The sequence below is a fragment of the Eleutherodactylus coqui genome, chromosome 11 (assembly GCF_035609145.1).
Source record: "Eleutherodactylus coqui strain aEleCoq1 chromosome 11, aEleCoq1.hap1, whole genome shotgun sequence".
Classification (NCBI taxonomy): Eukaryota; Metazoa; Chordata; class Amphibia; order Anura; family Eleutherodactylidae; genus Eleutherodactylus; species Eleutherodactylus coqui.
This window is the reverse complement of record NC_089847.1, coordinates 11,964,954-11,980,630: the sequence shown is the minus strand read 5'-3', so window position 1 is coordinate 11,980,630 and position 15,677 is coordinate 11,964,954. Positions and strand designations below refer to the sequence as shown.

The window sequence follows — 15,677 nt, the reverse complement described above, 5'->3', positions numbered from 1 at the left end:
CATATATTGCCATACTGAACTACTACACCCTATAGTGGAAGCGATCAAGCAACTGCAAGTTCAAGTCCCCTGTGGGGACTGAAAAACACATTGAAATTAAGGTTTTCATTATTAGAAAAAAATAAAGGAAATTAAAAGTTCAACTGCCCCCCCCCCCTATTCATAATATAAAAATCAAAACAAAACCGTATTTGCTACCGCTGTATCTGTTGAAGTCCGATCTATGAGAATGATGCATTATTTAGCCTGTGTAGTGAGCGCCAGCAGAGGGAAAAAGTGCACAACGCCAGAATTGTGGGGGGCGTTTCGGGTCACCCTGTGTCCAATAAGAAGAAAAGTTTTAAAAAAGTGATCAAAAACTTCTATGAGCTCTCCTATGGAGACTAAAAGAAACGGTAACAAATTAGAGAAAATAAAAGTTAGAAAAAAAAAACTTTCCCCATAATAATAAAAAAAATAAAAACACACATTTGGTATCGCTTAAAAATGTTAAATAACACATTATTTGTCTGCAAAGTGAACGTCATCAAAAACAAGAGCGCCTGAGGTCCGAATTGCAAGAAAAAAATGTAATAAAAAGTGATCAAAAAGTCATATAAACTCCAAAATGGCACCACTAGAAACTAGAGATGAGCGAGCATTGCCCTTAGCGAGTACCCGCCCGCTTGAGAGAAAAAGTTCGGGTGCCGGCGCGGGGGAGCGGTGAGTTGCGACAGTCAGCAGGGGGGAGCGGGGGGGGAGAGAGGGAGAGAGAGATCTCCCCTCCGTTCCTCCCTGCTCTCCCCCGCAGCTCCGTGCCCGCTGCCGGCACCCGAACCTTTTCTCTCAAGCAGGCAGGTACTCGCTAAGGGCAATGCTCGCTCGAGCAATTGCCCTTAGCGTGTATGCTCGCTCATCACTACTGGAAACTACAGGACATCCTGCAAAAAACGAGCCGCGCAGAACTACGTAGATGGAAAATAAAAAAGTTATGGCGGTCAGAAGATGGCGAGAGAAAAAAAAAATGTTTTCAAAGATATTAAAATTTTTTTAAGTAGTACAGCAAAAAAACCTCTCGTTTGGTATCGTAGTATTCGTGCTGACACAAAATAAAGTTATCCCGTCATTTTGCGGCAGTGTGCACGCCATAAGAAAACGTACCACGGCAAAAATGGCGCAATTGTTTGTTTTTTTTCCATTGCACTCCGCTTAGAAATCTTTGAAAGTTTTTCAGTCCTTTATACGGTACATTAAATAGTAGCGCTGAAAAACACAACTCGTCCCGCAAAAAACAACCCGCCAGACGGCGACGGCGATGGAGAAATAAAGGAGTTACGATTTTTTGAAAGTGGAGAGGAAGAAACGGAAAAAAAAAAAAAAAGGGGGCCGCGTCAAGACTGAGGCGGAACGTGAGACTCATAAAACAGGTTCACGATCAGGACTGGAGGTGGGTGCTCAGCTCTGTGCTGGGGGCGGGGTGGAAGAAACTGTATGCAAGCATGGGGCGGCATTAACCAGAGGCGAGGTTATAAAGGGCCGGGGACTACAGTGCACTGCAGCAGGATATACAGACCTCGGGAAAGACTTCAGTAGGGGCCACTGCACCGTGCAGCTGGTGTGACGGGTCCCAGTACAGCCGCCCCCAGAGCAGAACTCCGCTGACAGTAAGTGCCATGACTTTATTTCTCTTTCTGAAACTTTCTAAAAGTTCTAAACAAGAGAAACTGTAAAACTTCTGGCAAGTACCCTACATAGTTAACATGTCCGAACACGCTGAGAGTTGTAGTCCCACAACAGCTGGAGAGCTACAGGTCGTCAGCCACAATGTGTGGAGTAGTCAGGTTGAAATACTAAGTGATAACTGTAGATGAGATACATTAGTACACGGGGAGAGCTGCATCGTGGAGAAACTGTCCGTACCGATGTGCGTTTCTATTCCAGTGATTGCGGGGTTAACTGTAACCATCTAAGACCACTGGGAAAGGGGCGCCGGACTCACGGGGAACAAGTCCGAAGTCAATGTGTATGGGGGCAGTTTTTGAAACAATTTCTATTAGTGCGCTTTCACACGGATGTAATTTGGCTGCATTACGGACCCCGACCTGCTGCTTAACCCCTTTATGACCAGCCGTGCCTTTAAGAGTACCCAAACTTTTTTTTTTATTTTAAAGGAACAGCATAGATTATTGTACGCACTTCGCTAGATATGTATCAGCCTGTTCTGCACAGTTTTCTTAAAAAAATAAACTCTTCTCATTGCCATTCAAGGAAGACGGGGCTGAGAAATACGTCTTTACTAGCTATATAATGGGCATAACAGTAGAGGGCGCTACATCCAGAAGTGTCTGCAGAACAGATGCAAACACAAGTGTTCTGGTGTGTATAACAGGGTATGAAGAAGACTGTTATATATACTTTATTTTCTATAACGCTGTACTCCTACTTTGTCCCTCCACCCCCTGTGTGCGGTATACCGTCCTCCTCGCTCTTATGCCGCCGCCATCCGCAGGTGCTGTGAAGGGAAGCCGTTCTATGCTGCAGACAGCTTCTTCCCTTCACAGCGCACTCGCTTCCCACTGGACCCGCTGCTCTGACAGCAACTATATGTTACAACCCAAATTGTCTGGTTTACAAAACCCATTTTTGATACCTTATTAGGGACTTGTGGATGAATATGAGGGTCCCATTTTAGGACCCTCATATTTAACTACAGTGAAGAGCAACTTCAAAGAACATCTTAGTACACCCAGCACCTCTGAGTAATACATGGATAGCCCATTGATTTCACGATGTAATGCTTTAATTCCCCTGTGGGGGTGCTGCAGGGTAATTGAGGACTTGCCATCAGATTACCCCAATGATCAAAGCTGATCTCTGCAGCAGGACGCGCTGTGACCCGATTATTGTTGGGGACCCAAAGTAAACAATCACTCCAGTCCTTGTAGACATTGTATAATCTCAGTATGTATGACCGGCCATAATAGTGCCAGACTGCACTGTAGGAGAGATCTATCAGGGTGTTATCAGACAAGCCATCGGCATGATCGCCAATCTGTGAGACACATGATTGTCAGAATAGCCGCAGCGCCCCCTATGGGAGCCAGGGATTTCTAGATTGCTATTACTGTTTCTGATTAAATTCTCCACCATGAAAGTTTTTCTTTCTTTTTCATTGTTCTCCTTTTATGGGAAAGATTCTTGTCATTGCTATAGATACACTGCATCTGAAAACTCATCGGGGGAAAGTTCAGAAATTTCAAAATGGGAGGAGTTATAAGGATTTACCAAGAAGTTGCTGTAAAGATAGATAGATAGATAGATAAGAGATAGATATATAAGAGATAGATAGATAGATAGATAGATATGAGATAGATAGATAGATAGATAGATAGATATGAGATAGATAGATATGAGATAGATAGATAGATAGATAGATAGATATGAGATAGATAGATATGAGATAGATAGATATGAGATAGATAGATAGATAGATAGATAGATAGATATGAGATAGATAGATTAGATATGTGATAGATAGATATGAGATAGATAGATAGATAGATAGATAGATAGATAGATAGATAGATAGATAGATAGATAGGAGATAGATAGATAGATTGACTAATGTTTATTTGCCAAAAAGCTTATTTGAATCTCTTGATATGAGATAGGGGTTTTCCAGTTGTAAACTATTGATGGCCTATCCTCAAGATAGGTCATTAATAGTAAATTTGCAGTGTTTCCCCACTCAGGACCCCTGCCAATCAGCTGTTCATCAGACCAGTGTGCAATGTTACAATTCATGTGAATGGCCTGTAATACCAAGCCTGGCCACCGTCATAGGAACAGAGCTGTCTGTTTCATGCAGAAATCAGCCCAGTTTATGTGTATGGGCTTGATGAACAGCTGATCATTGGGGCTCCCCAATAAGTGACCTCTGCAGATATACTGAGGATAGGCTATCCATAATGTACAACTGGACAACCTCTTTAAAGGGAATCTGTCAGCTGGAATACGCTTTCCAAACTGCAGTCATCATGTTATAGAGCAGGAGGAGCCGAGCAGACTGATATATAGTTTTATGAGGGAAGATTCAGTAAAACTTGTATTTATTCATTTATACCCCTGCACATTCTGAGCAGAACAGTCCAATGGGCGGAGCTATCAGCGGGGCTGTATTGACAGGAGGTGCTGCCGTAGGCACAGAGTCTGAATGCGCCCTGTATAAAGCTGAGTTCACATTGCGTTTTACTGAGCGCCTATCCCGCAGCCCCATCTGAGTCACCACAGACGGGAATCAAACAGAACCGGGAGGAGCCACAGATGTTAATTAGTCAAACAAGATCCAGACATGTTTCCATTCTTTTGCCTTTATTTCTGGAAGACAGAATAGATAGTCGGCCACATTATGTCCTCCCGAAATAGCTTCATTGAAGTCTTTGGTCTCCGTTTGATTCATTGAAGTCTGCAGTTCCTTTGGGGAATCCATCTGAATAAAATTTTCTGTGATTCAGATGGGAGAGGAAGTCACAGAACCGTGAATCACTCAGCGCTGGGGAGCCGTGAATCACACAGCGCCGAGGAGCCGTACTCACTCAGCGCCGAGGAGCCGTACTCACTCAGTGCTGGGGAGCCGTAATCACGCAGCGCCGGGGAGCCGTACTCACTCAGTGCCGGGGAGCCGTACTCACTCAGTGCTGGGGAGCCGTACTCACTCAGTGCCGGGGAGCCGTACTCACTCAGTGCCGGGGAGCCGTACTCACTCAGTGCTGGGGAGCCGTACTCACTCAGTGCCGGGGAGCCGTACTCACTCAGTGCCGGGGAGCCGTACTCACTCAGTGCCGGGGAGCCGTAATCACGCAGCGCCGGGGAGCCGTAATCACGCAGCGCCGGGGAGCCGTAATCATACTCCGGGGAGTAGACCTCAACCAGATTCTGAAAATGTGCATGAAGTGGCGGATCTTATGTTCTGCCCATTTATATACCGTATACCCCGATGATATTTGATAAATCCCTTCCCTAGAAGGAGTGTGTATGTATGTGTGTGTGTATATATACTCATTGTCAGTAACCTCCCTCCCCTAGAAGTTGTCGGATGCATGAAACTTTCTCTGTGATTGTAACATTGATATAAGTAAGTGATTATAATATCAGGGCAAAAGGAGAATTTATTGTGGAGAACGGACCCCTTGTAGGGAGCTCTAGTACCCTGTTGTACCGCCTCTAGCGTGGATACAAGATGTGATACGGGCGGGCATGGAGGCTCTAGTACCCTGTTGTACCGCCTCTAGCTTGGATACAAGATTTCATATGGGCGGGCATGGAGGCTCTAGTACCTTGTTGTACCGCCTCTAGCTTGGATACAAGATGTGATACAAGGGCATGAAGGCTCTAGTACCCTGTTGTACTACCTCTAGCTTGGATACAAGATGTGATACGGGCAGGCATGGAGGCTCTAGTACCCTGTTGTACCGCCTCTAGTCTGTATACAAGATGTGGTACAGGTGGGCATGGAGGCTCTAGTACCCTGTTGTACCGCCTCTAGCGTGGATACAAGATGTGATACGGGTGGGCATGGAGGCTCTAGTACCCTGTTGTACCACCTCTAGCTTGGATACAAGATGTGATACGGGGGGCATGGAGGCTCTAGTACCCTGTTGTACTGCCCCTAGCTTGGATACAAGATGTGATACGGGGGGCATGGAGGTTCTAGTACCCTGTTGTACTGCCCCTAGCTTGGATACAAGATGTGGTACTGGTGGGCATGGAGGCTCTAGTACCCTGTTGTACTGCCTCTAGTTTGGACACAAGATGTGATATCGGACGATCAGACGCTCCTCCCTACTGGTGGTCTGTAGGGGGCGTCCTGAGCCCGGTCACCTTGTGTGTCCTCACACATCCACTGGTCCCAACACCTCCTAACAGTCTGGTCAGATGCTCTTCTCTACTGGTGGTCTGTAGGGGGCGTCCTGAGCCCGGTCACCTTGTGTGTCCTCACACATCTACTGGTCCCAACACCTCCTAACAGTCTGGTCAGATGCTCTTCTCTACTAATGGTCTGTAGGGGTTGTCCTGAGCCCGGTCACCTTGTGTGCCCTCACACATCCACTGGTCCCAACACCTCCTAACAGTCTGGTCAGATGCTCTTCTCTACTGGTGGTCTGTAGGGGGCGTCCTGAGCCCGGTCACCTTGTGTGTCCTCACACATCTACGGGTCCCAACACCTCCTAACAGTCTGGTCAGACGCTCCTCTCTACTGGTGGTCTGTTGGGGGGTCCTGAGCCTGGGTGCCTTGTGTTCCCTCACACATCCACTGGTCCTAACACCTTCTAACAGTCTGGTCAGACGCTCCTCTCTACTGGTGGTCTGCCGGACGTCCTGAGCCCGGTCACCTTGTTCGCCCCCATCCACTGGTCCCAACACCCCCTAACAGTCTGGTCAGATGCTCTTCTCTACTAGTGGTCTGTAGGGGGCATCCTGAGCCCGGTCACCTTGTGTGCCCTCACACATCCACTGATCCCAACACCTCCTAACAGTCTGGTCAGTACGGCCAGTGGGGGACAATTCATTGCTATAACCATCCAGCTTCTCACATCCCAATAATGCGCCCCTCTCTGGTAACGAGGTGAAATCTCTTCTCTCCATCGTAGAGGCGTCTCGTGGCCAACAAGCTCTACACAAGAAGAAGAGGTCACTACACACAAGGAGCCTCCGAGAGCCTCTTATAGGCCAAGGGGGAACCACTGTTAGGGCCTCCGGTGACAAGACCGTCCATCTAATTGCCACAACTCTCATCATTTACACATCTGCCTGAGATGGAACCGCATGCCGGGTATTGCAGAATGACCACTTCTTCTGGGGGCGGAGTGTTTCTGTACAGACTGTACAATATAGAAGATAGATATAGACGTGAGATCTGCAGGCAGGTAGATACAATACAGCAGGTCCAGATATATGATAGATAACACAGGCTCCAGCGCCCCCCCCCCCCCCCCCCCCCCCCCGCAGCCATTAGCGCTCTAGTATGTATCTTATGTATTTGGGACGCCACAGAAGAGTCATACAGAATCCGTGCGGATGGATTTGGACTCTATTATTCTCCCTCCTCTTGCAGGGTGAAGGGGTTAAATCCTTGGCCTGGAAAGATTTCTATTTCTATGGAACAAGTGGGGGGGGGGGGGGGGCGCTCCCGAAAAAGAAAAATCATTTTCTTGTTTACTTTAGCGGTCAGGCAGCGTTCCCAGAGCGGGGAGGAATGTCTGCATTATGGGAAGATGGGACGGGGATCGCTGATGTGGCAGGGGGGCAGGTCTGAGCTGGTCGGAGTGGGGGGCCGATGTGCAGGAATACAGGGAGACCCAACAGACCCGGCATCTGCCGCTGGGGGACAAGTCCGAAGCCCCCCATACATAGTCGATGGCTGGCTGGTCCGACAATAATATAATGTATATAACCAGCTGGAGATTCACCTACCTGTATCACACATGGTTGGCTTAGATACACCAGATAAGGAGACTGTATCACACATGGTTGGCTTAGATATGCCAGATAAGGAGACTGTATCACACATGGTTGGCTTAGATATTCCAGATAAGGAGATTGTATCACACATAGTTGGCTTAGATACGCCATATAAGCAGACTGTATCACACATGGTTGGCTTAGATGCATCTGATAGGAAGACTGTATCACACATGGTTAGCTTAGATATACCAGATAAGGAGACTGTATCACACATGGTTGGCTTAGATATGCCAGATAAGAAGACTGTATCACACATGGTTGGCTTAGATACACCAGATAAGGAGACTGTATCACACATGGTTGGCTTAGATACAGCAGATAAGGAGACTGTATCACACATGGTTGGCTTAGATACACCAGATAAGGAGACTGTATCACACATGGTTGGCTTAGATATGCCAGATAAGAAGACTGTATCACACATGGTTGGCTTAGATACACCAGATAAGAAGACTGTATCACACATGGTTGGCTTAGATACACCAGATAAGGAGACTGTATCACACATGGTTGGCTTAGATATGCCAGATAAGGAGACTGTATCACACATGGTTGGCTTAGATACGCCATATAAGCAGACTGTATCACACATGGTTGGCTTAGATGCGTCTGATAGGAAGACTGTATCACACATGGTTGGCTTAGATATGCCAGATAAGAAGACTGTATCACACATGGTTGGCTTAGATACACCAGATAAGGAGACTGTATCACACATGGTTGGCTTAGATACAGCAGATAAGGAGACTGTATCACACATGGTTGGCTTAGATACACCAGATAAGGAGACTGTATCACACATGGTTGGCTTAGATATGCCAGATAAGAAGACTGTATCACACATGGTTGGCTTAGATACACCAGATAAGGAGACTGTATCACACATGGTTGGCTTAGATACACCAGATAAGGAGACTGTATCACACATGGTTGGCTTAGATATGCCAGATAAGGAGACTGTATCACACATGGTTGGCTTAGATACGCCATATAAGCAGACTGTATCACACATGGTTGGCTTAGATGCGTCTGATAGGAAGACTGTATCACACATGGTTGGCTTAGATGCGTCTGATAGGAAGACTGTATCACACATGGTTGGCTTAGATACACCAGATAAGCAGACTGTATCACACATGATCAGCTTAGATACGCCAGATAAGCAGACTGTATCACACATGATCAGCTTAGATACGCCAGATAAGCAGACTGTATCACACATGATCAGCTTAGATACGCCAGATAAGCAGACTGTATCACACATGATCAGCTTAGATACGCCAGATAAGCAGACTGTATCACACATGATCAGCTTAGATACGCCAGCTCAGCAAGTGACAGGCTTAGGGTAAAGCATGTGATTTCTGTGTGCTGCGTGACGCCCAATAATCTCACGTGAAAAGAACCCAATATTTTAAATGGGTTAATTTACATGCGCAATTTTCTCTTTCACTTTTAGAAAAATCGCACCGTGTCCAGTTTTTGGACATTTCTGTTCAGAAATCGCCCGTTATTTCTTATGGGAAGCGAAAAAAAACTCTCATGGCGCTCTCGTGTAAATGCGTTTTTTCTATTTTTACGGCTCCTGCAGTCTGGCAATTTTGCGATCGTTTTCACGGGCAAAAAATGTCAGAAGCTCCTCCCTCACATTCAGTGTTTTTGCTCTATATTTGGACTTGTGCGTAAATATATACGTGACCAGCTCTATTCTTCTGCGCACCCAAGGCACCTTAGGAATCATGGAGGGGGCACAGATGCGTACCCGGATCGCACTAAATCGCACACTGAACTGCATGATTTCGCGGTGTTGATCGATAACACCGAGGACTAACCAGGCCGCCCAGCCGGGTCAATCACGGATGTGAACGGGCCGGCGGTGTAGAGAGGCTCAGTAAAATGCGCGGATGTGCGAATTACGTTTAATGCGCTGCGTATTTAGGTTCGTATGAATGATAAGCCCTCAGGCCGGCTCACAGAGTGCAGAATCCACGGTCGGCGTCCGCACGGAGGATCCACAGCCAAACACAGGCATTGAAAAGCAGGTAAATTCGCATTTTCAATGACACTCGCGGATGCGAATTGCGTATTCAGCAAGTGGAGGAAAAATCGCAGCTTGCTCTATTTTGCCGCGGATTCCGCGCAGACGGCCGCCATTGAAGTCAAAACAAAACTATTGATTTCAATGGTTTTGTTTTCACTACGTGGATGTTATAACTAATGGGGGGACGTCAACTACATGTACACTGAGAGGCTGATAACAGCGAGGATATAGGTGAAGGCTAATATTTGTGGTCCCGCTGCTCGCGCACATTTCCTCCCCGGCGTCTCTAGCGCTGGGGTTAACCGCCCGCAGCGGCCGTCTGACACTTCGCACTTCCTTACAGAAACTCTTCTGGCTTTCAGTTACTTTTCTGCACGTTTTGCAATACAGATAGATGTTTAACTCTTTCCATGCCAGGGGCCCTTCGCACGGGCGTGTTTTTTTTGTTCGCTTTCCATCCGTATTCTTTATGGACGTGATACGGACGGCACACAGCGCCGCTGATTTGCATCGGTCTGTTCAGATGAGCGTTTTTCGCACACCGATCGTTTACAGGCCAAAATAGAGCAAGTTGCGTATTTTCGACAGCGATGAAAATTTGCGCAGAAAATCGGACAATGTGAGTGCAGCCAATGAAACCTTCTGTGCGCAAAAGCGCTTTTTTGAAGTTGGCCTAAAGTCTACGGTATCACGTGAAAACGCGGCAAATACGCAATTGCTCACACATTCAGTGCGCTTTTCACGGACCAAAATTGCATACGCCCGTGCGAATGACCCCTCGGAGTCCGATGCCTGTGATATTAGATGGAATGCATCACAGGAGATGGTGTTTCGTATGTCTGCTTTTGCTCTCTGTTATCAGCCATTTCAGGCAGGGAAGACGTTGCTTGTTGTGTTTTATTCAATGGGATGAGGAAGTCCCGAATCCCCCCGACCCCCATGATCGCTCCTGGAGAACCTCCGTCAGCATTTTTTTGCATAGATGTGACATCATCGCCTTTACTGCTCCTCATCCCCTTTAATGACCTGTTGCTGCTGCCAGACCGCTCGCTGTACGTCGCCTGTATATACAGTTGGGTCATGGGGAAACTATTTTCACAACTTTACCGCAGCGCTACATAATGGGATCTTTCCATCTGGATATCCGCAGAGTATTATTATTGGATGTATTGGGTCCGTGTATACAGGGGCCCCATAGCAAAAGCCGAAGTGCCTCCCCTCTCCATGCTGGTACTGATCCATGCCATCACACCCCTACATGCCCAGACAGGGCCTTACCATCTCATAGAGGGCAGCTTGACCCTCTGACCCAATGGACACCCCTTTGTGCTACACATTTCCTTGTGGATGAGGTGTTAGTCACAGGTTAAACAGGAGGAATACCAATGATCTAATGATAATAGCAGTAGATATAGAGAGCTCAAGTATGCCCCCATACACAGTGCCGGCCGTAGGTTAGATGGCACCCTGTGCACCAGAACTAAGCTCATAACATAAAAACAGCACCAGAATCAAGCTCAGTGCATAGATATGATACCAGAACTGAGCACAGTACATAAATACAGCACAAATAACAAAGCTCAGTACTTACAACACCGGAACCAAGTTCAGTACATAAATACAGCGCCAGAATCAAGCTTAGTACATAAATACAGCACCAGTAACAAGCTCAGTACATAAATAAAACACCAGAACTAAGCTTAGTACATGAACACAACACCAGAACCAAGTGCAGTGCATAAATCCAGCACCAGAACCAAGCTTAGTGCATAAATATAGCACCAGTAACAAGCTCAATGCATAGATATAATACCGGAATCAAGCTCAGTATATAAATACAACACCAGAACTTAGTACAGCGCATAAATACTCCACAAATAACTAAGCTCAGTACATGAATACAATACCACAACCAAGCTTAGTGCATAAATACAACACCAGAACCAAGCTTAGTGCATAAATACAACACCAGAACTAAGCTTAGTGCATAAATACAACACCAGAACCAAGCGCAGTGTATAATTATAGCACCAGAAACAAGCTCAGTACATAAATACAATAGCAGAACTAAGCGATTCTGTTGTGGGGGCACCTTGGAACATCAAAAGAAGGAGACAGAGCTGGGAGGAGGATGATTCATGTAGCTCCATAAGACACTGCTGCATGGAGGAAGGAGATCATCTGGCTGGAGAGACCTAAGGAGGGCGATCACGCCCAGTCTAGATCTGCATGGTGCTCCCACTACAATCTGGTGGCCGGTGCCCTGTGCGACCACTCAGATCGCCAGTAGCTAAGACCAGCTGTACTTAAACATGAGCTTTCTAAAACTGTGCTTGTCTTATATTCAGTATGGACCATCTTAGCGGGTCTTCAAAATCTTTCCTTCTACATCCACAGCCTTTCTTCTACATCCACAGCCTTTCCGGTTCAGTGGATGACCATACAACATCATCAATGCAGATTTATGACATTCAGTGTCTACCAAGTGTTAGGCCACAACCCCGATGGGCAAGGCGATGGATAATTGTCACTTATCAGATATTGCTTTGCAAAAACCATGACTGAATAGAATATGACAATATCACACAATGAGCCCCTGTTAAACTATGTCTGTATTTTTTTAGGTATTCCAGGCAACATGGTGGATCACCTTGCATACACCGAGATCAACAGCCAAAGGATAGCAGCTGTGGAAACATGTTTTGGTGCTGCAGGCCAACCCCTCACTCTGCCGGGAAGAGTCCTTGTCGGAGAAGGTATATTGACCAAAGAGTGTCGGAAAAAACCCAAGCCAAGGGTCTTCTTTCTCTTCAGCGATATCCTTGTCTATGGAACCATTGTGATTAATAAAGTGAAATACAGTTGCCAGCACATCATTCCCTTAGAAGATGTGACCACCGAGAATCTTCCCAACAGTGGAGACATGAAGAACCGGTGGATGCTGAAGACCTCCAAGAAATCTTTTGTGGTCTGTGCTGCTTCTTTTACTGAACGGGAGGAGTGGATCAGTCACATCAAGGAATGTTCCAATAGGCTCTTGGCAAAGACTGGAAGACGACCATCAACCAAACACGCAGCGCCGTGGATACCAGACAAAGCCACCGATATCTGCATGAGATGCACCAAAACTAAATTCACCACCATAACACGTAGGCACCATTGTCGCAACTGCGGATTTGTTGTATGTCATGATTGTTCCCAGCAGAGGTTCATTATCCCATCCTTATCTTCTAAGCCCTTAAGAGTCTGTACTCTGTGTCATCGAAAGCTGGTGGCCGACAAAATAGCCGAGAAGAATGAAAAAAGGAGAGCTGAAGAGATGCAAAGGCAAATGCCAAATTACGAGGCTTCAAGTGATGAAGACAGTGATGAAGAAAGGAACAATGAGATTATTTCCAGTGAAGACTTCTACTCTTCTTCGTGGTCGGCGTTCCATGCCTGAGTTTTGACGTTCTCTAAATGTCCTTCACTTAGTGACACAATGTAGGATTAAAAGACATTCATTTATGACTTCATACCGATGGTTTCCCAGAATGAGGATGTGATATAACTGGTTGACAACCTGAAGACATCTCAAGGAGTTTTAAGCCGTCAAAGACATTAGAGACTTCTGCTAGCTTTCCCCGATCTTGGTGTCTTTCCAACCAATTCACTGGAGAAGCACAACCAGTTAGGACAGATCTAGGTGCACTATTGCCTGATGTCTGGTGGTCCAACTCATCAGAAGATACCTGACTGACCATACAGTCTTGAGGAGGACTTGCTTCAAAGACTTGTGGGTCCAAAACCTTGCCTTTTAAAACTAAATGGTTCAATTAATGTTTAATCAGGACAGAACTGGGTCAAAATAGCCAAATGTTCCAAGCTGCTGAACTGAGGTTTGTGGGGCATGAAAAGCGTTGGGTACATTCTGCCTGCCATCGTCATTGGCCATAGTGGCAAGTTTTCTTTAGACATTCCCAGTAGCCACCATTATGCTGTTTTCTAGGCTCATTGGTGGCCTGTGCTGCCAATCCAAGTAGTCTACACTTGGATATTCTGTAGTTTTTGATAACACTAAATTTGTTCTCCTTGATAAAAACTGTCATAAAATTGTAATCTAGCAAAAAATGGCATTTTGTAGAAGTTATTTGCTGATGTATTAACTCCCGTAACTATCTAACTGTGCAGAGTTGTATCCGTACTGGTGCAGTATAACACTTTATGGACCAAGTCACTAAATAAATGAGTGCTTAGAAATGTTTAGGCAACTATCTGAGATGGGTCACACCAACCAAGTGTTGGCACTGCATGAGGTCCATGTATACCTGAAGGGCAGGTAGAGTCTCACGGAGCAAGCTGGCATAGAAGGTCATTTTGTATTCTTGCTTTGGTCCTCCTCTTTCAGGTCAATGGTTAATACTGGTCACACCACATTCACATGTAAGACTCTAGCACAGACCCAGCATGAAATCCCGGATGCAATAGCGCAGCATGCTGAGCTATTTCTTTCGGAAAAATGATGGAGGGCCTGTTATCAGGTCTCTCACATGGTGTAAGCTGGTCTGTTTTGTCTGAGGTCGGCCTACTTACGATTCAATACTCTTGAACTCCAGTGTCCTGATCTTTTACCTGGTCGCACAGTTCTGTGCTCTCACTGGACCCTGGTGTTCTTTCAGGTGGCCCAGATACAGCGTCCCCATTAGCCCTTAGTTCTTTCAGTGGTAACTGTTTCTCCATGGTGCCATCTTTCTTAGACACTGGCAGAACATTCTCTGCTCTCTCTGTCTGTCTCGCAGTTTACTGCAGTATTGACAAACAGTCCCTGTGCCGCCATGCTCGCTGCTCCTCACAGCATCACACACTGGGTTTCAATGCAGAGCATCATGCCCTGCAACGTCCTGCTCGACCTGCTCTATAGTCTGCTGGCCCACTCTGTTGGCAAAGACCACCACCACGTTCCTTTGTAGGCCTTACTTGCTGCTCCCACTAGACGGTGCTGCTGCACAGATTCTCAGTTGCCTCTCTCAAGCTGCACTGACTTCTCTATGGTAAGATGGCCACAATGATATTACCCAGGAGTGTAAGATTATTACCCACAACCCAACACTTTTTCAAGCCTTCTGGTCCATTCCAGTGGGGGCCAAGCGGAACTTTCCTCCCTTTACTCCAGTTCTGCCAATCAGCCTTCTTCTGGGTGGTGACGTGCTAGCCACATCACTGCCAGTATCACCAAGGGTGCACAACCTCCTCCTGGCAGCTCCTATCAAAAATGGTGCCCTTCCACACTCCTACCCACCCCGGCTGTGTCACTGGGCCGGCAGTGGTGTTCTGCACTCAGCCAATCTCTGTTCTACCAGCTCTAACCTTGCTTTCCCTCCTCGGGGGAGTGTCCCAGACAGGAGAGGGCAGGGCTTAGCACCACTGCCATGTGGCAGCGGCTGTCAGCTGCTGTGCTTAAGGAGGAAAGCGAGCAGTGCCTCTTCTTTACAATGGGTTGGATCAGTTCGGGCAGGGATGCCTGTTTCCTGTTCCCACAATGAAGCAGAAAAACATAAACCCGAACGCAGATGTAAATGTGGCCTAATCAGAAACAAAACGTGACGCTCCTGGTTCCTAATGCCAAATATGTAGCAGGAACCCCCAGCTATCACATCATTTATAGTATTAGTCTCCTCATATAGCACGGAGGACGTTTTGGGCTCCCCTAGGTTACAGGTGTGACTACACCCTCTGCACCCCATGCAGTTACACCCTTGCGGATAATTTGTAAGCCTCAGCTGTATATTAGATCCAATGGAAACCTTCATGTTTGAGACATTTTGCAGCCTATCGGTGGTGGATGATGCTTATAACACTAAGAACTGTACTGTAATATAATATGATATGCCCTGATGTCTGCTATGTGTAATGTATTAACTTATACAGTCTGGTATAAATAAAATGGGAAATAAATGCTACATGGAGTGTGACTCGATTAATTGGAGGGAAATAAATGGTGGGGAGAAGGTCATTACTGGAAGCAGAAGGTCGTCAATCCTCACACTTGTCTTCTTGGCGTTCCTTACGTCAGGACTTCTCAAACATTTTATTCATGACTTCACTAGCTAAACCATGGTGACATCTAGGCCTCACTTGCAGCCAACATCCATGC

At 46.4% G+C, this 15,677-nt stretch overlaps 1 protein-coding gene across 1 annotated transcript; it reads left to right on the top strand.

The window, feature by feature from the left end:
* Positions 1-1,544: 1,544 nt before the first annotated feature.
* On the top strand, positions 1,545-15,483 carry PLEKHF1 (pleckstrin homology and FYVE domain containing 1). The gene is made up of 2 exons (XM_066582473.1): positions 1,545-1,643; positions 12,169-15,483. The coding sequence occupies exon 2, from the start codon at positions 12,183-12,185 to the stop codon at positions 12,984-12,986; it is 804 nt and encodes a 267-aa protein (XP_066438570.1). The 5' UTR covers positions 1,545-1,643; positions 12,169-12,182; the 3' UTR covers positions 12,987-15,483.
* The last annotated feature ends 194 nt before the right edge of the window (positions 15,484-15,677 follow it).